The sequence below is a fragment of the Chionomys nivalis genome, chromosome 3, assembly GCF_950005125.1.
Source record: "Chionomys nivalis chromosome 3, mChiNiv1.1, whole genome shotgun sequence".
Taxonomy (NCBI): Eukaryota; Metazoa; Chordata; class Mammalia; order Rodentia; family Cricetidae; genus Chionomys; species Chionomys nivalis.
The window spans coordinates 83,138,743-83,156,665 of NC_080088.1; the positions used below are offsets into that span (position 1 = coordinate 83,138,743).

Genomic DNA, 17,923 nt, shown 5'->3' on the forward strand with positions numbered 1-17,923 from the left:
CATATAAATTCATATACAAGAGCAAAAATCATGTATAAACTAATGACATTAATATTTGCATAATACTAAAATAATTATATGTGAATGGTAATATAAACTAAATAAGAAGTATATATAGGAATCTGTTAAAATCTTGAGATGGAAAGCAAGTGCTAATGAGTCACAAAGTAGCCATTACAAAAAAGTTAGCCAGGTGGTGGTGGCGCACGCCTTTAATTCCAGCACTAGGGAGGCAGAGGCAGGCAGATTTCTGAGTTTGAGGCCAGCCTGGTCTACAGAGTGAATTCCAGGACAGTCAGAGCTACACAGAGAAACTCTGTCTTGAAAAGCAAAACAAAATAAAATTATGATACAAGTATTATAACAATGGAAGCATCTTAATGACAAATAGAGAAACAGTATGAATCCTACAATAAGGCAACTTCCTGTGTGAGCAGGAACTGAAAGAACCAGGAAGTGACAAAGTTTGTTTTGTAATGACAGGAAGATGAGCTAAGTGTTTCCAAAGGCTTCAGTAAACTTGGCATATGATTATACTTTTTTTGTAAATTGAGATGTGTCTTACTTTTCTATTGCTGTGATAACAACATGACCAAGACAACTTATAAAAGAAAATGCCTCGTTTGGGCTTACAGTATTCAATGGGCATGTCCGTGTGGGTTCAAACCCCACTCCTGGTACTGACTTCTGTCTTCATTGCTTTTGTATTGCTATGATAAGACACCATGACCAAGGCAACTTATAGAAGAAAGCATTTATTTAGGGCTCACAAATTTTAAAAGGTTAGCATCCACAACAATCACGGCTGGGAGTGTGGCAGGAAGCAGGAAGGCAAGACACTTGGGCGGCAGTTGAGAGGTCACATCTTGAGACAAAAGCATGAGGCAGAAAAAGCTAACAGGCAGTGGAGTGGGCTTCTGAAACTCATAGCCACCCTCAGTGTCACACCTCCTCCAACAAGATCACACCACCTAATCCTTCCCAAAGAGTTCCATCACCTGGGGACCCATTATTCGTATATGTGAGCCTATGGGGGCCATTCTCATTCAAACCACCAGAGGAACAGGCCATTCCTTACATTTTCACTCAAAAATGATTCCACATCCCAGTTGTGGGACATACATGGTTTCAACATGTAAACCCAGGCTTCCCTGCCAACGGCAAGACCACTCTGCTAGTAGAAGCTAGATACCAGCTTGTAAGTGACTTCTACCACAGTACAAATTCAGCTAGAGTTTGCTCAGCACAAAACAGCAGTCAAATCCTCTTCTGAAACGGATTCGATGGATTAACAGTGAACTAAACCTACTCCTGACTTCATTATTTTTAATTCACTAAATCGTCTGCTATGTTTCTTATGTACTTCTATTTCTTACTGCAAGAAGGGCCAGGCTTTGTTTTGTGGCCATGTATCTCTAAGACGTATTTAATAAACACGTGTCTTGTGGATTATAGTCCCCGACTATGCGCTCAAGAGTGACAAGCAAGCTCCAGCTGTCACACTATAAACCTCGTCCTGAGCGCTGTGACAGGGAGGCAAGCTCATCTTAATTATAAAGGTTTCGTCTACTCTAAAAGTCCAAGAGCTTTTATTTTTGTCACATACTCAGATTATCATCATCATATATGACAGAAGCAGATATACACAGCTTCTAATAATCAAAAGTCACAATAGGGGCTGGTGAGGGAGTTCAGCGGGTAAAGGTGTTTGCTGCTCAACCCTGACAACCAGAATTCAGTCCCTAGAACCTATATAAAGGTAGAAGAAAAGAACCAACTCCATGAAATTGTCCATTGACCTCCACACACACATCCTAACACTTGTGATGCCCCCCGCACACATACACATAAGCAGGCACAATTATATCAAATGAATTATTTTAAAAAGTTACAATAAGATTTTCTATCAAATGATTCCATCTGTGTTTAATCCATCACTACAAGATTTTGACCGCCTTTAAAGGTGTTAGGTCGCCAGCTGTTAGGCACCTTTAGACACAAAACAAATGGTTTTAATAAGCCATTGGAAAGAGAGCATTTTTGGAGACAGAGAAGCAACAGAAGGGTAGAATGCTTGCCTAGTATAACCAAGACCCTGGATTTGATCTCCAGCACTAAAAAGTAAAATTAGAAGAAGAAAAAAAATTAAAAAGAGGTGCTAGGGAGAAGGCCTAGTGGGTAAAAGTGCTTACTGAAGAAACATGAGTCCCTGATCTTAATTCCACAGCATACACATAAAAGCCAAGCAGGGCTGTGCATGGCTGTCACCCCAACTATGTGTGGAACGCAGAGAGAGGAGTCTGCTGCCTATCCAGCCTAACAGAAGAAACAGCAAGCGCCAGGTCAGTGAGAGACCCTGTCTCAGAGGAATAAAACAGAGAAAGAGGGCAGGACCTCACACCTTCCTTTGGCTTACACAGGTGTGTGTACCCATAAACACACACCCAGACACTCACACATGCACACACAGACCTATGTACACAGACCCACAAACATGCACATGCACACACATGCTCACAAAAAGAAAAGAAAATTCATTGTTGAAAACCACTCACGGCTAGTGCCTGCAATCCTAGCTCACAAGAAGCTGAGGCAGGAGGACTACTGCCAATTCAAGTCCAGCCTGGGCTACACTGTGAGTACCAAGTCTATGAGAAGATAAGGAGAAGGAAGAAGGAGGGAGGCAGAAGAAAGTTTCCAAATAAAAAATCAAGAAAAGAAAATGCTGTGTATGGTTATTCTGAGGACAGTAGAGGGGCTCCCACAATCTAAGGCCGCCTGGCCCCTCGCCATGCCACTATTTCAAATCTGTGCAGAGAGTGCTGAGGCTCGAGCAGAAGCAGCACGAAGGGACGAGGAATGCCGCTGATCAAATGTGGGTGAATCAAAGGGTCGGGGAACCACAGAGACTTTTAACCTGTCGATACGGTCGCTGTGTTTGAACCAAAGCCCACTTCTGCCTCAGCGGTACCTCCTGGGTGTCACCACCTCTGTGAAGACAGTCCCCGAGATGATGCCGCTGCTCTTCCTTTGAACTCATCTGTCTCAAGGAACAGGCTCATACTTAAAGCAGGCAATGATTACTGGAAGCAAACAACTGTAAAGCCAGGGCTCTGACTCCCTGGTGGGCCCCAGACACACACCTTTTCATCTTCCTCATTTGGAAAGGGGCCTTGAGGTCAGTGTCACAGTAGAGAAATGGCTTATTCGTCTGCTTGATTTTGTTTGGTGGCACTGGGGATCAGACCTGAGACTTTGTGCACACGGAGCAAGTACCCTACCACTAAGCTACATTACCATAGCCCAAGACCACTACTCTTAACATAGAGGGGAGCCATGAAGATTTCATATTTGGAGATATTAATGGGACAAATAAAGAGGCTAATAATATGTGAAAATACATCAAGGCAAATGAAAATTTAAACGGTTGTCAATAATTTTAACCTTTCATAGATTTAGCTTTGTACCACTTTCATCTTCCTGCCTCTGTCTGGAAAAAAAAAAGTTCAATGATTTAACTCAATTGCTTATCTCTCCATTCAAAAATTTATTTTATATGTTTGTTTGTGCCTACAAGTATGTATGTGCACCATATGCATGCAGGAGACCTCATCGACCAGAAGAGGGCGTTGGATCCCCTGGAACTGGATGTGAACCCTTGTGTGGATGCTGGGAACTGAACCCAGGTCCTCTGCAACAGTAGCCATTGCTCTTACATGCTGAGCCAGCTTTCCAGCCCCTGGTCTCTCTTTGTCCATAGATATTTCTCAGTCTTTGTGATTTGCCCTTACTTTCCTTTACTGACCTAAGCTTTGAAGAACGAAACTTTATGGTTCCCTCACCCCACAATGCAGATCCGAGAGCTAGACCAGACAGCAGATGCCAAAACATTTGTAGGTATTAGGTAAAGAGGCTAAGATCCCAATATCTAAGCCCAACTCTTGTATAGCCCTGGGGCACTAAACTGAGCTGACAGATCAACAAGTAAACTATAATAAAAATCCACATCTGCTTATTATTATAACTCCTTCTGTAAGAGATATATACTTATTGTCATAATGGGGCTGTATGATATGCTTCTTGGAACATATATGAGACAGATTTATACTCTTTAAAATATAGTGTTCATTTATAGGTTAGAACATTATGAGTGACAGTATACTAATATTCTTTCCAAGAACCCAAGTATATGTATATATGTGTGTGTGTATATATATCTCCTCCATATACCTGTCTTACTCATTAACTGTTTTCCAGAAAGAAAATGTATTATAGCGTTATAAATTTTATTTATAAGCCATGTACTTTGAACTGAACTACTAAATATACTTTTATAGCACATATATATTTAACTAATCATTTCCTCATAAAAGCAGTAAACCTTGGTGTTTAAAGACCCGATTTTTGGAAGCCAAGTATTTCCATCTGAATCTTAGCGTTTTTTTTCCCCTCTCAGCCATGTGACCTTCAGTAAGTTCCCTGCACTAGCTATGGGCCTGTTGCCTCCTGTGATGAGCTAACACGACAGATGGGGAATAAGTGAGTTATTACATGGAAAACCCTTAAGTAACTGTTAATATTATTGTTGTTTAACAGTGTGTTTTGAGCATCTACTATGCACCAGGGATGCTGGCTTGAATGAGATGAGGATGTCTCTACGTGCTCATGTATGTGCTCATGTATCTGAACACTTGGTCCTCACTTGTTCGTAGCACTGTTCACTGTTCGGGGGATCAAGGAGGTGTGGCCTTGCAGGAGGAAGTATGTTACCGCAGGCCAGCTTTAAGGCTTCAAAACCTCTGTACCATTCTCAGTATTCTGCCTCTCTGTCTCCATCCATCCATCCATCCATCCATCCATCCATCCATCCATCCCTCTCTCACCCCCCTCTTCTTTTTTGTATTTGTCCTTCAAAATACGAGCTCTCAGCTTGCTGTTCCAGCCACCATGCCTGCTGCCTGCGGTCTGCCACCTGCAGCCACACTGTCCTTACCATCACGGACTCCCTCTGGAATCACATGCCCACACAGTCTCTTTCTATCGTAAGTTCCTCTGGTTGTGTTGTTTGATCACAGCACTGAAAGGTAACTAACGCACCAGGCCTGACAATAAGATTACTATCAAGAGTTACTAAGAGAGCAACGGAGTCCCTGCCCACTAGGGTCTCACATTCCAGTAAGGGTCAAGCCACTCAGAAACAAATCTACAGAAGAGTAACAAGGACCTGTGCTAGGGCATCGTAGTACCAACGTAAGGACTGGCCAAAGAGACTGCTGTTCAGTAAGGAACACAGAACGACAGCCATGCAGACCTGCTGACGGGTGTGTCTGGCCTGGTTCCACCACAGATGGTAAAGGAAATCCCTTACCTCTCAATAGCGGGTTCCTTTCTGCAAAATGTGGGCTGGCTGGGAGTGAAATGCATGCACTCCTGCCTGCAAACAGCAGAACTTAGCACGCAACAAGGGCCCAGAACAAGAATGCCAGTGATGTATACCCAGAGAAAACCAGTTAGGATTCCAGCAGGGTTCCCAACTGTCTCCACCCCAGGCCTGGCCCTCCACACTAGATATCTCGCTGGTCCCTTACATGCCACCTGCTCACACATAAGCCCAGATCCTCAGCTTGGAGTACACATTTTTTTTTCCTCTTCATCTATGCATACATCCAATCAAACCTCTCCTCCTGCTTCCATCCACAGAAGCCCAGGAAACTTACAAACTCAAGGCTTGCTTCAAATGCCGTAACTTTGGCATGTCTTTCCAGGTGTGGCCAGGCGCATCTTTGCCTGTGTTCTTAGAATCTTACGCTTATATAGAGCCATGTAGCAAGTCACCCAGCTGGAGGCACGTATTTATTCCCCTTGGTACAGCAGGTACCCCTGCCACAGAGCAGGGTATGATATCCAAAGAAATGCAACCAAGAGAGGCTGCCCCTGCTGACATCACATCATCTGCGTGTGCACACCCACATGTACTGACTCTTAACCTGGTCCTCCTGTCTCCACTGATACCGACACTGTTACCTCTCGAGGACAGAGTCCTAAAGCAATCTGCTTTCTCAGGGCCCTGACTCCAAACCCTACATGGCAACATCCCACTGACCATGCTGGATCATAGGGCGTCTTGCAGACTACAGTGATATTTTGTTGGTGCTTTAGCAAATAAAGCTTGCCTGGAGATCAGAGTGTAGAGCTAGCCACACCAGTTAGCCATAGAGGCCAGGCAGAGGTGGCACATACCTTTAATCCCAGCACTCAGGAGACAGAGGCAGACAGGTCTCTGTGAGTTCAAGGTCACCCTGGGCTACACGAGATTGTATCAGTTGAAAAGAGAAACAGCCAAGCAGTGGTGGCGCACACCTTTAATCCCAGCACTAGAGAGGTGGAGACAGTAAGTGATGTGGCTGGGCGGAGAGAGGAATATAAGGGAGGAGGGAGCAGGAGCTCAGCATTCAGTCTGAGGATTTGTAGGGAGAGAATCGCCCTTTGGTCTGAAGAGTCAGTAGAGGTAAGAACTAATGGCTGGCTGCTCTGCCTCTCTGATCTTTCAGCATTAACCACTATGGGGTTTTGCTATTAAGGCCAATTAGAATTCATGCTATAGCATACCTGGAAAAATGGGGCATCTGCCCCTGCTTCCTTCGTGACCTTTCTCAGTAGCCTCAGCAGCCACTTTGACATTGCCTAGAGGTCTCTGAGGGAGTCTCAAGGAGGGACTATGCAGTCAGACTGTCCTATGGTTAGGTCTGTAAGAGACTGTCTTGACTGATGGTTGACGTGGGAGGACCCAGTCCACTGGGGATGGCACCAGCCCCAGGTGAGCCTGGGCTATATAAGGAAGCAGACTGAGCATGAGTCAGAGAGCAAGCCAGCAAGAGTGTTCCTCCCTGGGTTCTCCTCCAAGTTCCTACTTCGCCTCCTGCCTTGACTTCCCTCAGTGATGGACTGGGAAGCAGAAGTCAAAGAAACCCTATGTCCTCCTAAGTTGATTTTGGTCACCATATTTAATCACAACAATAGAAAGCAAATGAAAACAATGGCCAAGTCCCAGGCTTCTCCAGACTCACACAGGACCAGTATCTAGGACAGTAAATACTTGAGGTACTGGCCATCCAAAAGCAGACAGTCAACATTAACGAGATGGCTTCTCAACCATAAGAAGACGTCACTGCTGCTGGGCAACCCCCACCCGGAGTCACAGGGTTCTATTTCCTGGGCTGCATGGAATGCACTAGGTAAAGGCATGTACGCACACAGATGTTTCTGAGTCGGTAATGGCTGAGCAGGTAAAGGCGCTTGGGCACCAAGCAAGATGGCCTGAGATCGATCCCTGGGACCCACACTATGAAAGGAGACAACTGAGCCCAGCAAGTTGCCCTCTGAGTCCCATGTGCACACAGCATGGCAGGAATGCATCAGACACAAAGCACAAAATAAATACATACATAATGACATCTTAAAGCATTAAAATGAATAAATGGTGCCTTTAAGAATTATAGCTGTGAATTTTTAAAAAATATTTTACTGAATTTATTTTAAAAACTATTTTCCTCATGGAATATTTTGCTCAGACACTTGCCAAAGTACTTATTATTAATAATACTTATTATTATATATTTTCATTGTATATTATCATTAAAATATTATTGTATGAAATAAATATTTATTAATATTTATTCATAAACTGAATACTAGATATCCAGCAAATGAAAGAATGGATAATTTCTTATTCAACAGCAGTGTAATAAGTCTCCAGTATAATAAAAAAGACCTTATATGACAAATCAACACCCATCAATCTCGACCCAAAAGAAAGGGTCCTGAGTAATGACGCACCCATCTCAAAAGTCAAGTATAGTGATAGCATCAGAAAGCTGAGCCAAACCAGGCATGGTGGCACACGTCTTTAATCCTAGTGCCAAGAGGCAAGGGCAGGTGGTTCTCTGAGTTCAAAGTCAGCCTGGTCTACAAAGTGAGTTCCACACCAGCCAGGACTACACAGAAAAGACTGTATCTACGAAGAAAAAAACAGAAAGAGAAAAAAAACTAAGGCAATAAAATCGCACTGCTGACGCTCAACACTAATCTAATGAAGTACCTCACACTGTCTCCCTGCCAATAAAATAAAGTTCTAAAATTCCAAAGTGTGAGGCCGTCCTTCTCCAGGCTCTCTGAGCCAGACTCTGCCAGCTCACCTGGCTGGTTTTATGGAGCTGGGGTTGTTTTAATCTAATGAGCCACAGCCCGACTAACACGGCTCCAGAAAATGGCAATTTCCACAACTTTCCGTGAAGAGGCAAAGGGAATAATTTATTGGCAAGGCTGAGGTTCTGCCAGGTTTTAAATAAGCCTTAGAGTCTCCCCACAATAAAGGCAGTGAAATTAGAAGCTATATGGGTAGGAGTGGAGCAGGGGAGAGGGCTCTAACAGAGCTGGCACAGACCCGCTGTGGCCCGAAGCAGAATGATCTGCTCGGACCCAAATCAAGCATCTCCTGCTTGCAGTGTGTTTTCTCTACTGGTAGATTGCCTAGAGAAAGGAAAGTCTACTTTGTCGACAGTTCAACTGTTCTTTAGCCTATGGCATCATTCTAGGCTTCGTCTCTGCTCCCCACCCCCCACCTACCCAGTCCTCTTACAATCACTTTCTTCCCTGACCCCCACCTACAGTGACCTTTTCATTACGCTACACAAAACAGACATTTTCATCACAGTGCCTTCCAGGACGCCACATGATGTCAGTAAGCTTCACGTCTCCTTTCCTTTGCTCTTGCAGTGAAACAAACCCTTCAGTCCCCATCATCTTAGGCAGCTACACTTGGTAACTAGATGCCACATTCTGGAAGGTTAAAAAAAGGGGGGACTCAGGTGACAGCCTTTTTCTGTGTCCCAACATAGCTGTAACAAACACAAAAAGGAGCCTCGCACAAGCAATTCCTTTGAGAAGGAATTGTGTTGGGGTAAAGAACCAAAATTTAAATCATAATTGGCACCAGATGCCTCGGACCTAACGTGTATTTAAACAGAAGTCATCTCCGGTCCTGATTTATTGGGAAGGCACCACATAAGTGCTTCCCCAGGGCCCTTCCTCACTTAGCTCTTCGCCTGCATGCCTCTTGAGAGAGACAATCTTACCATTTCACATCCCTTCTCCAGCTGTAGAGCAGGAAAAGAAAAAAAAAGAGAAATCTGTAGGGGAAATGGCATTCCTTCGGAATCTGCATCTGTCTCCAACATAGTTGGGGACTTCATATTTCACCAGCCATGGTCTCCACTGCCCCGGCATTCTCCTCCCTCCATTCTAACCTGAAAGGAACTAATTTGCCCCCAGCACGTGCCTGCTCCATCCCGCGGATGACTGTACAAATGCCAGAACCCGTGAGGGAGCCCAAGGTATAGCTTTCTGTAAATCCACGTGGTTACCTCCCAGATCTGTGATCTAAATCCACATCCTTCGGCTGATTTTCCCTGTCTGCCACCTAATTTCACAGACTCTCGCCCCTCCATCGGCTCCAGCCTCAAATGCAAAACTGGTACAAACCAACTCACTCTCTACACTGGGCCCTGTTTCTCAAACGGTGTTGCCTGGCATCACGGTTTCCCCAAGCCCATGGGTGTGCGAACATCTCTTTTCCATACAGACAGGCAGGCCTAATGAAGCTACAGATGCCCGCTACACGGGTAGAGTAGCATGTACGCCCAAGCTCTACCTAATGATATCATGCACAGTAGGAAACAGTTACCACCTGCCTTAAAAGTAAGTCAAAATTTTATGACTCCTCTGTAACCCTCCACACCAGAGCAACCTACAGCTGCAATCAGCAGTGGGCAAAACCTGGTAATTCATTGATTAGACAAAAAAAAAAAAAAAAGATGCTAAAAGTTAGAAACTTCAGCTGGATGGTAGTAGCCCACACCTTTAACCCCAGCACTCAGGAGGCAGAGGCAGAGGCAGGTGGATCTCTGTGAGTTCGAGGTCAGGGCTCGAACAGAGAAACCCTGTCTACAGAGCGAGTTTCAGGACAGCCAGGGCTCCACAGAGAAACCCTGACTCAAAAAAATAAATACATAAAACAAAACAAAATTTAAAAAAATATTAGAAATGTCAAAGCGACTATAAACTGCACACCATGCATCAAGCGGGAATATTCTAGAACACGAGGAAAACAGTCTCGTCACTCCAGCAACCAGTAGGAGCAAACTACTAAATTTCAGAGAGTTAGTGCAGGCGCCTAGTTCTTAGTCACACTGTAATAACGAGAAATGTCTGTGGTGTTAATAAGACCATGTTTCAGCACCTCGAGGCAAAGCTGGCCCAGGTAATGGCCCCGCCTACTCAAAGAGAGCAGCAGGACAGAGAGTTGTAATCACAGAGCTGATTCCATTGCTGTGCCTTGATTTTTTGGCAGCGTGCCTGCCACCTGACAGGAGTGAGGAATGAATAAACAGCGGTTCTGAGAATCTGCTGCTGTGGGAGGCACAGGTATTTCGAGCTATCAGATAGTCAAGTGATAAAAAGTTAACCGCTGATTGTCCCTCCCGGGACAACTTTCAGGAATGATCTCAGAAGGCATTCTGAGAGACTGGTTATTGTAAGCTGAAGGACTGCTTCATGCTCAGGTCCTGGGAGAGTGCCCCCAACCCGTCCATCACAGCATCCATCACTGTCCCGCACACACTGTGGTTGCCATGGCCCCCTTATCTGCGGTCCTTGCATGTCCCACTTCCCATCCCAGCTCTGAGGCAGGCTGAGCTCAGCTGTCAACACTTTCCCAAAAGTATGTCAATTCCTTGAAACTGTTTTCCAGTTTGATTGCGACCAGGGAGCATTCCTGCTTTGGAAGACGTGGTTTCCTTGCTTGGTTGGTACAGCTTGACAATTAATTCTCAGAAAATGACCTTTCTCAAGTGCTCATAGAGTCCCAAAGCTAAGTGTCTCATCATCATCCCCGGCTCCACCCCGAGAGCTGTCAACTATTTTAAAATCTCCGAAGTGCCATTCGTGGAATTAAACCAAAGTTTTAATCCCATATGAGAGATAAAAAGCTGCATAAAGAGAAAAGGATCCAGGACTAAGCATAGCTGCAAATTCTGCAATCTTTTGACTAACAAAAGCCTTGTTAATCCGCATTTGAACCTGCCTAAGGCACATACAGCACACTCCAGTGCTCCCTGGCAAATTAAATCTGAGCATTACAAATCTGTCCTCTCTACATTACCCGGGGATGTAATGTCAGGGTAACAGTAACAATTGATCTTATAATTAGGAGGGGGGGTCTCTTTATCACTTTAGATTCTATTTTACTACCACAGAAATTAAACGCTGGGGGCCGGGGGTACTTAATGGGCATTTCTTAACTACACCTCTTTAAATGTAAAACCAATATCGCCACCTAGTGGCAACCAGTGCCCTAACTCACTGAGGATGTAAATGAAAAGACAATAAAAACTAAATACAAATTTTAAAACTGAAGAGAAGCAAAGAGCTAAAAGAGTCTAACGCTTTAAACAAATGGGTCTGCTTCCAAGATTTAAAAGCCGAGAAAACACATCAATGGGAACGTGGTCTCTAATATTGTATTTGGCATGCCAGTAGGTGTGGGGTGGTGGGGGGATACACACAAGAAAAGTAGAGGTGGGTCCTGCCTTACCCTGGTACCTGAACACAGGACAGAGAGACACCAGGACAAGAGGTACCATGAAGAGGCCTTGGCGGGATGCCAGTCAGACAGCAGGAACAAAGCACCTACAGATGAAAATCTCCATCACACTGGACTGAAGGCACTAGTCTCAAGGAACACTGACAGATGTTTTTTTCATTTATTCAGATCTATATGTGTGGTTTTCCTGCCTGTGCATCTATGAATCACGTACATGTAGTGTCCACAGAGGCCAGAAGTAGGTGTCAGAACCTCCTAAGAACAGAGTTTCAGGTGGTTGTGAGCCTCCATGTGGGTGGGGAACCAGACCCAGGTCCTCTGGAAGAGCAGTCAGTGCTCTAACCACTGAGCAATCTCTTCAGCTCCAGCCATTCTTCTTGACCAAAGGAGCCTTAAAAACACGAGTAGGTGAAACAAGCCTGTCCCCCTAAAGGACTATTCCTCCAAGACTCCCCTCACCCCTTCTAGGACAGCCATACCATTCTCATTCAGAGACTAGAAGTTAAATGAAGGTTACTGGGGGCTACAGGAGAGGGGAGCAGGGAGATGTTTAGTTCACAGTATTGGTTTTATGGGATAAAGGGTCTCTGGAGATATACTGCCAACAGAAATATACTGAACTGTGCCCTTGGGACGTTCATTTGTGGGCTGGAGAGATGGCTCAGCCATTAAGTACATTGACTGCTCTTGCAGAAGACCCGGGTTTGGTTCCCAGCACCCAAATGGGGGCTCAAACCATCTGTAACTCCAGTTTCCAGGGACCTGACACCCTCTTCTGGTCTCTTCATTGTGTGTAAGTGGTGCACAGGCAGACATGTAGACAAAATACTCATACACATAAAATAAAATAGATGAATCCTTTTACAATTGCTTTGAAAAGAAAAGAAACATCTATTACAACAGAAGAGAACACAACTCAGAGAAGAGAATGAATCTGGGGAAGTCAGAGTTACCCACACAAACATCGCTTGGTTCTAAGTAATCAAAAGTTAACGGGATTCAACCTGTTCTCTGCTTTCAAGGTCTGTGGAAGAGAAGGATAACTCGGTAACAAGCAGTAGCACACCCGGAAAGAATACAATGGGTTTGTACACGATACAGACGCAGGGCCAGCAAGGAGTGACTTACAGCTGTGGGTCAAGCTGGCACAGAGAATCCAGGCATGGTGGCACCTGCTCGTAATCACAGGACCACCATACCACCAATGTGTGCACATATGTGGATTATGTGCACGCCAGTGCAGTACCCTCTGGGGCCAGAAGATGGCATCAGATCCCCCTGAAGCTGGAGTTGTTTAAAAATGCTTGTTATTCAAGCAGGAAGACCTGACTTCGGGTCCACAACACCCAAATAAAAGCTGGGCATGTATGGCAGGATGCATCTAAAACCCCAAGGCCAGGAAGAAGACTAGGAATGAGTGGATTCTGAGGCTAAGGCAGTTAGTTTAGCCTTCTTGGGCCTAATGGATAAGTTCCAGGCCAGTGAGTGATCCTGTCTCAAAAAAGAAAGGGAGGGAGGGAGGGAGGGAGGGAGGGAGGGAGGGAGGGAGGGAGGGAGGGAGGGAAGCTTGTTTAAGAATTGCACTAAGGCCGGGCGGTGGTGGCATATGCCTTTAATCCCAGCACTTGGGAGGCAGAGGCAGGCGGATCTCTGTTAGTTCGAGACCAGCCTGGTCTACAAGAGCTAGTTCCAGGACAGGAACCAAAAGCACAGAGAAACCCTGTCTCAAAAAACCAAAAAAAAAAAAAAAAAAAAAAGAATTGCACCAAGGTTGTCTACTGGCATACACACATGCACAGGCCCATATGTACATGCATGCACACACACACATACACACACATATACACACACCTACATATATGCACACATATACATGCACATATGATGTGGGATTCCCATCTATATGCTATGAACATGTTTTATTACCCTATGGTAATAAATAAATAAACAAATAAATAAAAAGAAGCTGCTTTGGCTTATGGCAGGGCAAAATATAACTAGGCAGGAAAACTAAATTGAATGCATGGAGAAAGAAGGCAGAGTCAGACTGACTGCCCAAGAAGCAAGATGTGAGGCAACAAACCATGAGCCTCATGGTAAAATTTAAAATAACAGAAATGGGTTAATTTAAGATATAAGAGCTAGCTAGGAATACACTTGAGCCATTGACCAAACAGTGTTGTAATTAATATAGTTTTGTTATTATTCAGGTCTAGGTGGCCAGGAAATGAAAGCACAGTCTCCATTTACATAATACACACAGACATATACATATATACACACACCTATATATACAAACACATATATATACACAAACATATACACATATATAACACACATATATATGCATACACATATAAACACAAACATATATACACACAGATATGCACACATATATACATACATACACATATATATATACATATAAACACAAACATATATACACATACATATACACAGAAACACACACATATACACATACACACACACAGGAACTATTGAAGGTCACCACTGTTCTGCTGGATCCACTCCCTCTCTTTGGAGGAGCTGGAAGTGAAGCTCAGCAGTAAAGCAGGTATGTGTCCCGTGTGCAGGAAGCTAATGCTCAACTCCCAGAAACAAAACGAAACTACTGGAGACACAAAGAGGCACACATTCTCTATTCCTAATCACAACTACTGGATCTCGCTTTGGTGGGAGCCTCAAGCCACCCTCTCCCAGAGCCTAGAATCAGTGTTAAGTATCCAGTAACTAAAGCCCCAAAGGAAACAGGCACAGCCACTCCCAAACAGCACTTTCCATATATGTATGTGTATATGTACATATATATATATGGTATAAAGGAGGAACATTTTACAATTTCTATTGCTTCCCATCAACAAATACCCAGAGGTCTCATCACCACTATGAGCCCAGTCCGAGGAGCACTGCCCTGCTACAAAGTGCCAAGGAGACTGCCAGATGCACATGTGTGCACATATACACATGCGTCCACGTACATACACACACATCAGGACAAGAAGAGAAAGAACAAAAGGGTGGCGTGAACGTACAGAAGAGAAAATACAGAGTGAATTCAACCACGTAGGCTTGGCTGGCACAGACTAATGTTTGACAGCCACATGATTGACAAGAACCATAGCACCGTTTAAACAGAGAATTATCACATAAACACATGAAACTGCTTCTATGATGGGAAGGTAAAAGTGTACCCGTGGTTCCCACGAGAGTAAGCAATCCAGTTTCGGTGTGTCTGAAGTCATCACTAACTACACAAGGTCTCACTGGGGGAGTTCACTCAGGCCATGGTTGCCTGAACTCAAAGGTGATTATCTAGGCCACTAGTGTCCCTTCTCCCTGTGGTACCCTACACTGCATCTCAGCAGCTTCTCCAGTGCAGCAGAGTGGAGCAGACCACGATAAGAAGCAAGAGAGAGCACAAATGGACAGTCTTGAGAGCCAAGGCAACGATGCAGACAGAGGACTTGGAGGGGTGTGTACATGTGTGCCTGCATGCATGCATGCATGCATGTGTGTTTCTGGGCTTCTTAAAGAAGAAAATGTCTGCCAGACATGTTGGTACCTGCTTTTAATCTCAGAGTCGGGAGGCAGAGGCGTGCAGATTTCTGTGAGTTCAAGACCAGCCTGATCTACATAACAAGTTCCAAGTCAGCCATGGCTACATAGTGAGACCCTGTCTCAAAGCAAGAAGAAGAAAAGATAGAAGGAGAAAGAGAAGAAGGAAGAGAGGGAAATGGAGAAGGGAGAAGAAGGGGATGAGGTGGGAGATGGAGGAAGAAGGGAAGGAAGAAGGAGAGTAAGAGGAGAAGTGGGAAAGGGACAGAGAAAGAAGAGGAGAGAGAGGGAAAAAAAAAAAGAAGAGGAGAGAGAGAAAGAAGAAAGCGTCCAGAGACAGGACAGCAGACTTTCTTATCTTCAGTCTCGGCTCCCCAGGGTCAACTGTGGTTGAAAAATAGATGAAAAATACCATACATAACTGTCAGCCTTAAAACTGTGTGATATTCTGATACATACAGTGAAATATTGTGCTGTCTCAATACCCTGCCAGACACCCATCAGGCATCCAGCACATCCTCACAGTTTATGCTCACCCATTGGTGACAGTCAGTCACGTGATACAGAGCTGACTACTGTCATTCAAGTGCCCCCTGGTCCTCGTCCAAAGCATCCTCGGCAATGGGCTGAGAACATACTGTTCTAACTACTCCGCTTTTAGGTACTGCTAATCTCTTATTGTGCTTAGTTTATAAATTAATTTTACCTTAGGTAATAAAGGGGTGTGTGTGTATGTGTGTGCGTGTGTGTGTGTGCATGTGTGTGTGCGTGTGCATGTGTGTGTGTGTCTAAAACATGGAAAACAGAATAGTCTGGGTCCGTCTGTGGCTTCAGATACCCACTAGGAGGCTTGAACTGTGTCCTCACCAAACAAAGGAAATGACCTACAAGAAGGTAGAGCTTGTTCAAAACACCTACATTATTCAGAAGAACCTGAGATTCAGTTCACACTTCTTTTAGATGTCATTAAAATGGAGCTGTATGTGTATATTTTTCTCTCCATAATCCTGGGGTATTACACTATAAATCAGATCAAAGGTTCAATTAATAGCATCCAATTAAAAAACCACAGAGAGAGAGACTCATAGAGGGAGTGCTACAGTAAGATTAATGAAAATGTTATTTCAACATGAAAATTGCCTTAGAGAGCCGGGCGGTGGTGGCGCACGCCTTTAATCCCAGCACTCGGGAGGCAGAGGCAGGCGGATCTCTGTGAGTTCGAGACCAGCCTGGTCTACAAGAGCTAGCTCCAGGACAGGCTCCAAAACCACAGAGAAACCCTGTCTCGAAAAAACCAAAAAAAAAAAAAAAAAAAAAAAAATTGCCTTAGAACTTATTGCCAAAAAGTTTGCATGTTAATTATCTCTATTTCTTTAAAAAAAAATGCTATTTCTTCCATGACAAAGCCATGGTAGTCCTATAGAATTACAGAACTCTTGTAATTAAGTATACACATACCATGAGAGAACATTTTCAGCAATATTCAACATGAAATTAGTACAATGAGTCCAAAGGGTTGTTCTCATCTAAATAAAGTTGATTTTCTACAGATTCAGGAAAACATAACTATCTCAACGCATACATAATGACCCCTACATACCCCAGATCTTCTCTGCGTACCTGTGTCAGACTTGCAGCCTGCTTTAAGATGCTCCTTTTCAGCTCTTCTGCTCTCTTGGCATGAAAAGAATTACTTTGACTCTGGATGACAAACACAATTTCTTTTAAGTCTAAAACAAACAAACAAAAAGTTTCCAAGTTATTTTTTTTTCAACCCTGATTAAAATTAACTTGAACGTAAGTGTAAGAGTGCAGTTTTAAAGCAAGCATACAAGCAATCAACTCTGACGGGAAAATTGTACACTTTCTAAATTTTTACATGTAGAGGTGTTTTGTCTGCATGTGTGTATGTGCACCATGTGCATGCAGTGCCCATAGAGGCCAGAAGAGGGCGTCAGATACCCTGAAACTGGAGTTACAGCAGCTGTGAGCTGCCCCATGGGTGCTGGGAACCGAACCCAGGTCTTCTGCAAGGGCAGCCAGTGATTCATTTCCCCAGTCCTGGAAATCTTTCATTTATATAACTCTAGAACCAAAATCTTCTCTGCTTTAAAGCAACGTCCAAAATTTCCTTCCTAGAAATGTCAATCAAACAAGCTCACGGCACTAGATGGAGCCTTGGGGAACAAACAACAACTCTGGATCTGCAAAACAAACCTGCCACACCATCCAGGGACCTTCCAACGGTCCCAACATAACCCTACACTGTGCTATGGCATGAACTGTGTCCCCTCCAAAAGGCACTTGCTGAGTTCTAGACTTCACAAGACGATCCCGTTTGGCATTGGGTATTCAAGAGTCATCGGGCCAAACGGAGGCTCCTCACCCAGTGTGACTCTGTCCTTACAGAGCAGGGGAAAGGGACACTCACGCCGCAGGGGAAAGATGGTGTAAAAACACAGGCATGGTTATCTGTAAGCCAAAAAAGAACCACAGCCCTTGGGAGCCAACCATGCAGACAGCTTCACTGCGGATGTTAGCCTCCAAAATTCTGAGATAACAAATTATTTTGTTATATGACAAAAGATGGACATGGGCAAATTTATAGAAAGCAGAAGTTCCCTTGACTCAAGTTTTGGTGGTCCCCACACATGCTCACTTGGCCTTGTTGATTTTGAGACCGCAGCA

At 44.2% G+C, this 17,923-nt stretch overlaps 1 protein-coding gene across 1 annotated transcript in view; it reads right to left on the reverse strand.

Moving 5' to 3' along the window:
- The window catches only part of B3glct (beta 3-glucosyltransferase), an 88,749-nt gene that overhangs the window by 41,006 nt on the left and 29,820 nt on the right, over window positions 1–17,923 (reverse strand). The window contains exon 4 of the mRNA XM_057765085.1: window positions 16,856–16,965. Within this exon, the coding sequence (XP_057621068.1) occupies window positions 16,856–16,965 (110 nt within the window). The remainder of the gene's footprint in view (window positions 1–16,855; window positions 16,966–17,923) is intronic.